General features: G+C 40.7%; 1 protein-coding gene across 1 annotated transcript in view; it reads right to left on the minus strand.

Moving 5' to 3' along the window:
- Window positions 1-59: 59 nt before the first annotated feature.
- LOC119279323 (peroxisomal fatty acid beta-oxidation multifunctional protein-like) overlaps window positions 60-9,098 on the minus strand; it is a 9,629-nt gene continuing 590 nt past the window's right edge. Inside the window, exons 2-17 of the mRNA XM_037560597.1 lie at window positions 7,341-7,476; window positions 7,178-7,234; window positions 6,980-7,047; window positions 6,792-6,873; window positions 6,626-6,681; window positions 5,892-6,194; window positions 5,200-5,286; window positions 4,591-4,765; window positions 4,324-4,445; window positions 3,928-4,091; window positions 2,760-3,014; window positions 2,056-2,177; window positions 1,802-1,923; window positions 1,536-1,684; window positions 901-1,039; window positions 60-441 (exon numbers count right to left, since the gene is read on the minus strand). Coding sequence (XP_037416494.1) covers window positions 394-441; window positions 901-1,039; window positions 1,536-1,684; window positions 1,802-1,923; window positions 2,056-2,177; window positions 2,760-3,014; window positions 3,928-4,091; window positions 4,324-4,445; window positions 4,591-4,765; window positions 5,200-5,286; window positions 5,892-6,194; window positions 6,626-6,681; window positions 6,792-6,873; window positions 6,980-7,047; window positions 7,178-7,234; window positions 7,341-7,476 — 2,085 coding nt within the window. The 3' untranslated portion in view covers window positions 60-393. The remainder of the gene's footprint in view (window positions 442-900; window positions 1,040-1,535; window positions 1,685-1,801; window positions 1,924-2,055; window positions 2,178-2,759; window positions 3,015-3,927; window positions 4,092-4,323; window positions 4,446-4,590; window positions 4,766-5,199; window positions 5,287-5,891; window positions 6,195-6,625; window positions 6,682-6,791; window positions 6,874-6,979; window positions 7,048-7,177; window positions 7,235-7,340; window positions 7,477-9,098) is intronic.

Genomic DNA, 9,098 nt, shown 5'->3' on the forward strand with positions numbered 1-9,098 from the left:
AGATCCATGGATCAAAACCTCTCCCCATGGCCTTGCTGGACAATGTTGTGATTTCTCAAAAAGAAAGAGATCATTCCCCTGAATTGTGATGTGCAAATTCACACTTGGCAAATACAGCATAAACTCTACTTGCAACAGAACAACAATTACCATAGAGTTACAGACTTGCACTGTTATGAGGCATGAAATTACAACCAGAAAAGTACGCCAAGGCATTTATTTTTCTTATTGTTGTATATCAGCCCAGGTAAAAAAACTGGGAACATGATGTAATGTCCAACACACACTACAGATAGCACTTCCCTGGAGGTCTTTTTCACCACATATGTGCCGCAGGCAGTGTTGATGTTGTTCGAGCAGTAGCTCTGCCTAGTGCTCATCATATGGAGCGGCTCACATGCGTGACCTCGTCGAAGCTTGGTGAGCCGTCCGTGGCGCGGCCTACGGATATCGTGACATGTTTAGTTTCCAACAAACTTTGGTAGGCTTAACCTTACAAAACCCAACAGCAAGGAGCAGCATAATGTTCTCAATTTATAAGATGCCCCTAAATGTGGTGGCCAGGAACTTTTGCCATCACACCATTACCACAAGAAACAGGACTGACAACACAAGACTGAACAATAATGGATAATGAATGTAGACTTCATTTTCATACCATTCACACCTTTGACGGTCAGAAGGAAAATTGTTGAAAAGCGTAAGTTAATAAATATTCTGCGGCAATGACACAACTGTCTATGTTAAGCAAGTCATACACTGACTATAAATATGACAATCATGAACATTTGTGTTTATCATTATTTGTAACAAAAATGTAATAGCAAAATCTGTATGCAACAGTTCAACATAGTTAGGATAAGATGATCCATCGGAAAGAGGGAGAATGCAAGAGTGTACCAGTGGTTGGCCGCTTTTTGCTCTCTCCTCCAAATATGATGATGGTTTGAAGAAATCACCGTACGCTTCAGCCCACTTGCTAAGCTTTGAATGTATATAAGATGCCCCGACCGTGTCAGCCCAAAAGACGAGGCCACCCCTTCATTATCAGACTATAGATTAGAACTCATACTCCAAAGCAACCACCACACCTCCTTCAAAAAACAGTGATAATAGTGGAAAAGATACACATTGCACAGAGGACTACAACCAACAGGGACTGTGCCCTACATTGGGTGAACTATAGGTTGCAGATATCTATTTAAACTAAAAACTACTCCCACTTGAGTATCATTAAAGCTATCAACTGAATTGAGAAGGAGGCCGAACATGGCGATTTGAAAAACAATCAGCTATAGGGCTAACTCACTAGCCTCAAGTGCTAAGCTAAAATCAATTGGTGTTAAATCAATTCTGATAAAAGACAGACAATGCTAGCCTACGTAAGTGTTAAATTAGGTTCATAAGTTGCAACATATAACCAGCAGTACAATCTCAACCAGTACATCTCATTTAATCATATTTCAAATGAATGCAGATTGTCACTGATTAACTAGGATTTAGGACAGTCAGAGATTTAAGCAGCAACTGCCTACCTGTACTTGGGAAAGCCCATCCCAAGAACAGATGCGATATCAAGATCAGCAGCCCTGATCACCACATTTTCATCCATGACCCTGCATGCCTCATTAACGACTGGGAAGAAAACCATCTCCAATATATCTTGATCCGATAAAGTAACAGGCTGCAAGCAAGGCAATGTATCAGTATCAGGAAAACCTTTCGTTAACAAATGAGGTAGCACGCCATCTTTTCATAGATGCAGAAAAAATGTCAGACAGTTATAAAGAGGAAGTGAAACCTTTCCACCCGGCATTGTCTTTGCCTGTTTTCTGTACTCGTCAATCACATGTTGAACATTAGGGTCAGGCTTTGGCTTCGCACCCTTCTCATAAAGGTAGTAACCTTTTCCATTGCTCTTTCCTGTTAAGTAACAGGGAAATTTCAGTTGTGAAAATGCATATACGGAAATGGTGCAGTAACTATTGGTCTGGTCATAACCCATCCTATTGACTGTAACCCGTAGCTGGAGCAAAAGCAGGTTCAGAAGCATACCCTGCCGCCCAGTCTCCACCATCAAATCCACTAGAACGGAGTTAAAATTCCGTGTTCCAAAGGCAGCTGCATAGATATCCTTTACTGCTAAGGCTACTCCATATCCAGCTAAATCTTGGAGTCTGCAGGGGAATGGAAACAGCCAAACATAAGAACTCATGTGAATCATGTTTAAAAAAACTGAAACAGTCAGTGGATGATGCCTGGGCACTGCACTGTGCATTCAAGCAAGCTAGCTAAGGCACAACAAGCATATTCGAAAGATGGTTGAGTGTCAGTTAATTGTTTTGACATTGACATGGTCTCTAAAGCAGAACACAGTTTTCACCATCAATTTCTATTTAACATACATTACAATATCATTTAAGTCAAATAATGGTTGATTTCTATTTTTTTAAGATATTATTGATTAAGTTCGAATTTATTTGATTGCTAACATTCTAGTAAATCACTTTTTCCCCCCAAATACATGCGCACAGTGGACCATAATATTATACTAAAACTACTCTGAAATGGGTTGCATCTGATTTATCCTAGGTAAGTGAACGAACAATACATGGTACTGGAACATTTTCATCAAGAAATATAAAAACATGTATATAGTTGAATGGGAACATTTGCTTGCTCGTTGACAGAAGGAACTTAATTTGAGGCCATTGGCCCATTATTCCACATGGACATAAAAACAGAGTCAAAGAACTTACTGAAACGGTCCCATTGGCATGCCAAAGTTGCTTATTATTCGATCAATTCTGAAAAGATCAATGCCAAGACTAACTAGAAGCTGAGCACCTTGCGTGTAAGGGAAAAATGTACGATTTACTGCAAAGCCTGTGCAGTTGCCAACCACAACAGGGACTTTCTTTATTATTTTCCCAACTGTAATGAGATCAAGGATAGCTTGTGGTGATGTCTTTTCTGTCCGGACAATTTCAAGCAAGGGCATAATATGAGCAGGGCTGCAAATAACATAGCATTAGCAAGGCGCCTTCTCAGTAAGCAAGTAAAGCTTGAAGGATTGATATATCATCAAAACCAGTAAAACTCAAGTAGTGTCATTTCCATAATTCCATGTCCGTAACATACTTTCCAAACATTTGTTTCAAAGTTAGAAATAGCTTCCCATAACTCACCAAAATAGACGCTTATAAGAAAGTATTGCAACAGCTACTACCTTATGAAGACATATCTAGGTTGAAATTGTACTAAATCAAATAGCAATCGGCCACATCTCATTTGGGACATGGAAACATCATTTTGCAATTGATTAAAGAGCAGAACAATTCATTATACATTTTTTAGGAATTGATGATGGTTATCCATTTGGAAGAACGACTTGTGATTTATTTTTTGATATTTCTTCAGCAAAAAAAAAACTTATGAATGGGTTATGTTAGGTTATTCTTTTGTGTTTGAATGAACCTGCATAAACTAGAAGTCATGCTTCCGCGCATAGATGTTCCATAAACAACACTCAGTAATTAAATGACAAACCAGAAAATTTTATCATACAGTAAATTGACACCAAGAACACACCTCCTACATCTACGAACTTAATATTAGGGAACTTCCATGCAAAGTTCACACATTGACACGTAGAATTAAGGTTAACTTCAGTGTTAGCAACTTAGCATAACCACCAAATTCCCTTCTATGAAGAACAAGTTTTCTTTCGCATCGTAACTTAGATGCTTGCCGTTAAATTGGTGATGTATGGTGCCAAGGATTTGATAGTTACATGCTTCTGTTCACAAACTTTATAGATGTGATGTGTTCCAGCTACCTTGATGCATAAGTCCTAAGTGCACTTCTTAAGTTGGAACAATGCGTTTTCAGGAAGAGCTAAACCATAACCCACAAGAAACAACAAACCTGAAAAAATGAGCCCCTATAATTCTATCTTGAGAATTTGTCTTCTCGCCGACAACATTCAAATCAATGGTGGACGTGTTCGTTGCAAGTATGCAATGTGGTGGGCAGATTTTCTCAATGTCAGCAAAAATTGATTGCTTCAAAGGAACCTTCTCAATAACAGCCTACAAGAAGAGAACATATGCGTAAGTCCTAAGTGCTATGTGACTTATGTAATAGATTGCATAACCATATCAAAGGTATCTCTTAAAATTCCTCATAATCATTTTAATGGGAACCTTCATAAGATTCGTTAATGCGCTGCAATGTCATGAATATCTGCTTCACACACTAGAGGGACCCTAATATATATGCGCAACTATTTTGTCTTGTTTAATCATAAAACATGAGGACAACCTCAATAACCATATCAACATCCTTGAAATCTGAATAATCCAATGCACCCTTAAGAAGTGATATGGCCTTGCTCATTTTATCCTTGGTCAATGAGCCTCTTTTGACAAGACCCTCCAGATTTCCTGTGCAAAAGATAATCAATGTTGTTCAGTAACATCATTTATAGTAACTCGATGTTTCAACACTACATCAACAAGAAATCCCAATCCAAATATCTATTTGAAAGGAAAATTCCAGGAAATGCTACAGTAGTTTCACAAAATTGACCTGCTATTGTTTTTTGTCCCCTTTGCAAAAATTGAGGGTTTACTTCCTTGAGGACAACAGATATATTGCCAACAAGAAGGGCTGTTGCAATTCCAGAACCCATTAGACCACCACCAATGACGGCAACTTTTCTTATGTTCCTAGGTTTGAGTTGAATATCAGTAACACCTGGTACCTACAAGAATCAACTGTAAGAGTCAGACAGCGCACCAGGTTACAAATAACCAAAGGGGGCAAAACAAAAGTTTACACATCAAATGACGTCCTTGCAGCAAGTTAGCTTTGATGTGTTCACATATGGCATTGCAATTTGAGCAAAGCTTAGTTAAGACCAAGTATCATATGCTCTAATGTAGTATGGTTTCATGGTTAGTAAAACTCCCTCCATCCCAAAATAAGTGTCGCTGATTTAGTACAAAGTTCATATAACTTTGTACTAAATCAGCGACACTTATTTTGGGACGGAGGGAGTATCATGTATCATATTCTGTAACGTAGTTTGGTTGCATGGTAGTTAACTATGTGCAGCAAAATTAAGACAGTTGGAACACATGAAAAGTGAATCAGGAAAAGAAAAGTTAAACAGAATACTATACTTTTGAGGACAACCTTAGTGGTGGAACGCTGGGCGAAGAATGCATGGACAAGTGTCCTTGATGTGGTTGATACTACCAACTCCTTGAAAACCTTTGCTTCCTGCATTATTTCGGTACACCAAACACATGCATAAGGAATAATAAACAACAGAACAAAGAAACAATTATTGTCATCACTAATACTACATGGAGGTTTGTTATAATTTTTAAGGCTTGGTCTGCGGTTGCTAAATTGTGCTGTGCTGAACTTGTTTTATTGTCTGCTGCTACAAAAACCGCGGAAGTACGATGAGTTGGTTAAACAAACAGTAAAGTAGATAACAAAAAAACTGTGTAGATAAGCTGGATTATAACAATCCAACATGATGCCAAATGGAGCCCAGGTTATGCAGAGCAGTGATACCAAGATAACTGCCAAGTTAATTTGTTACTCTGAGCCAAAATGAGCTAAGGAATCTAAATGTTTCTGAGAAACTGACTGTTACTGTAGAGACATGGCTAAGGCCTTTATTACATTATATGCTTATCAGCAATTACTGAATCAGGGCATATTGGCAATGGACTAGTATAGTTCTCAATTGACATAACAAGACTAGTCTAAGCTCTAGAAGTTTTGGGGAAATATGGTGCCCAGCTAGCTGTTTAACTAAGAGAAACACATAGATGATATTAGCGTATGTACCAAGACAAATAGGAAATTCAAACCTTCACAACACCAGCATGGCCTCCATATAGTGCACCTTCTTCAATAACATCTAGGCAGGCCTGGTGCTGTGGCATGTTTGCTGCAACCCTACTTGCTTGCTTTCTTGCCATACTTAATACAGCACGAGCTTCAGACAGTGAACCAAGCCTATCTGTTCTGCCAAGAGATCTTATCCAAGGTTTACGGTAATTAGCAATCTCCAGAGCCCAAGAGCGTGACATTTTTATCAACTCATCAGGGGAGCAAAGCGCATCAATAAAACCACGTTCTTTTCCTTCCTTGGCCGCAATGAACTTCGATTGCTGAAGCAAATTTTATAAATACATTTATTATAACTAAGCGTGATAGGAGTAAGAAACAAGATAGGATGATACTAATTTCCAGATGATCATTACATATACACTCCTTGTTCAGAAAAAAATTGAGTGCCTCATATGTTCGGTGCTACATACAGCTAGGACTCAAGGCACTCACTTAGCCATGTTTACAGTTTGAAATGAGATTCTTATTTATGCTCTGGTTTTTCAACATTCATTGTTCTTTAAAAACCTTATTACTACCAAGGTTGAATATGAATGAATATAACTCAAGGCACTCACTTAAAATTGGTTTTCACTATTAGATGCCTTCTGGCTAATTTACTTTGCATATGTTAATCAACTTAGGCCATGAAGTTTATCTGACCACAGCTAGGACAGCGTAACAACTAACACAGAAGATAGATTAGACTCACAAGCATCATTTCTATTGCTTTGGGCAGACCTACAAGCCTCGGTAGACGCTGAGTTCCTACATGATAAGTAGAAAAGTTTCAGATCCATGACAGAATCCAATACAAAGCAAACAAATAAGAGCAGTAGTTCAAACTGTCGGAAAAAGACATATCCCTAGTTGCCTACCTCCAGCACCAGGAATCACGCCAAGAGTTAGCTCTGGTAATCCAAGTTGAGCTTCAGGGGTAGCTATCCGAGCATGACAACCCTGAAAAAAATTGGTCATTTACATGATAAACAGGACTTAGGTTCAGATACAGGGTAAAGAATCAGCTGTAAAAATGTTTAGCAGAACAGCAACAGAAATGACAGACCATAGTCAACTCTAGACCACCACCAAGAGCAAGGCCTTGAATTGCAGCGACAGAAGGCTTTTTGCCATCTGCATGTAAACATGTCTTTACAATCAGGCCCAGATTTCATGATCTCGATACCAATTAGAGGTGCCTAAAGAGTTCCGTCATTCATAGACAACAGAAACCATGACAAAATTAGAAACAAAAATGCCAAACCTTCCATCATATTCGACACAAGCTCAAAAGACATCTCAGGCAAAATGGACGCGTCTCCTGCAAAACCATGTTCAATGTGTAAGAGAACAGAACAGATTGGCCTAAAAAGCTAGGCTCTGAACAATCGGTTTGTCAACCATACAAATGAAGGCACCCCACTTACCGGTCTCATGAACTTTTGAGAATACATTAATATCGAAGCCTCCACAAAACTTGCCAGACCCGCCTATAAAATTTAAAGTAATTAATAATATGAATATAAAACAGCAAGAAGTATCAGAAATAGTAAGTTTCATTAACTGAATTTTTTTAACCCCCCCTGCCCACATCCCTGGAATGCACAACTCTGTCAGGCCCCCTCTGTGTAGTGGCAAAACAAGAAATATGCCTCTTGTTGTGGTAGGTTAGCCATAGCACCATACATGTCTTCCATATATAGATTTAGTCAGGGTATGTCCTTCCAATAGAAATAGAAACCTAACACCCGGTATGGCGGTACCCATTTTTTGACCTGTGGAGAAACAGGGGAGCTTCCATGTAGTCGAAAATCTATAGCGCCTTCGTACTTCAGTTAACTATTTTAGCGAGGTTCCCACTTTCAGCCAAGCGGTTAGCATCATAAAAACTGAAGCAACACAATCACTAGGCTGACTGGGATGAGCACAAATAAAATGATACGATGGCGACAGCCGACAGCTCCACAACCATACTATAATTAATGAGCTCTTTTATGATACCCTGCGTTGAATATTGGCCGTCCAATCGTGAAATCTAATGGTGGCGATCGTTCTATACTGCTCCAATTTGCCAAAAAAATGGCGAGCAGTATAGCTTGCGCTCCTTCACTCAGGTCCTCCAGTATCAAATCCTGAGGGCATTTTGGGAAGTAACAGCCCGCCCGTATCGACCTACGGCCTGGGACTCGACCTCTGCGGGCTGCCCCGACCTGCCCTCTCGGATCGCGCGGACTGCGGAGGCGGGAGCGGACGAGTAGCCACTGCTGTGCCGCGGCGTGTGCACGGCGGCTGTTGATGTCAATGTGTGTGGAGGTGAACGGGCGCGCGTGGCCTGGGTGTGTGCATACGGGACGAGCTCCAGGGGCTCATCCATGGCGGACAGGGCACCGGCTTCAGCGAGACTCTGGTTCGGTGTGTATACATACACGTATGTACAAGAGTCCTAGCCAACTAGTACAAGGTCTAGTTCACGGTTTAAGATTACTACAGAATTACATTTAAACCGTGTATACAGAATTACAGATAGATGGCTAGATGTTAAACATGACATGCTATCTTCTCTTACAGAGACGATGCTACTGTAGACGAAAACGACAGGAAAGAGGCGCGGAGGAGCGGCAGCTCAGCACGGGCTCGATGGACGCGACGTGATGGCCGGGGGCGCAGTGAAGACGGCGAGGGAGCGCACTGGTGCCGGCGGTGATCCTCGGGTGCGTCGAATAAGACGATCTCAAGGCGGAGATCGTGGTCGAGGACGACGGCTCGGGGGGTGCCTCCGTCCAGCTACCGGAGCAGGAGGTCGAAGGAGACCGTGGAGGAGTCGTGGGACATGGCGGCGGGGCTTCCCGTCTTGGTTTCCCGTCACCATTATCCGCCGATCAACAACGTCGCTAAGGTTCATGCAGAAATCTATGTCTATCGCTATCCTACCCTCACAAAATCAGTGGTCGGATTTTAATATACCGCTCCCTTCCCTGTTAGCAGTATAGGGTACCGTAAAAACTCTCATAATTAATACAGTACCAGGATAACCCCAAACCAAGGGGAAAACTAGGTGGTCAACGAATTTGAGCAGACAGAACAACATCAAAACAGAGCAAAACAGGAATTGCTTCTTACTAACATCAATTCGTCCAAAAATAACATGAAAAGGCATCACTAGACAGACCAAAAGTTCATCATTT

This window comes from Triticum dicoccoides, chromosome 3B (genome assembly GCF_002162155.2).
Source record: "Triticum dicoccoides isolate Atlit2015 ecotype Zavitan chromosome 3B, WEW_v2.0, whole genome shotgun sequence".
Taxonomy (NCBI): domain Eukaryota; kingdom Viridiplantae; phylum Streptophyta; class Magnoliopsida; order Poales; family Poaceae; genus Triticum; species Triticum dicoccoides.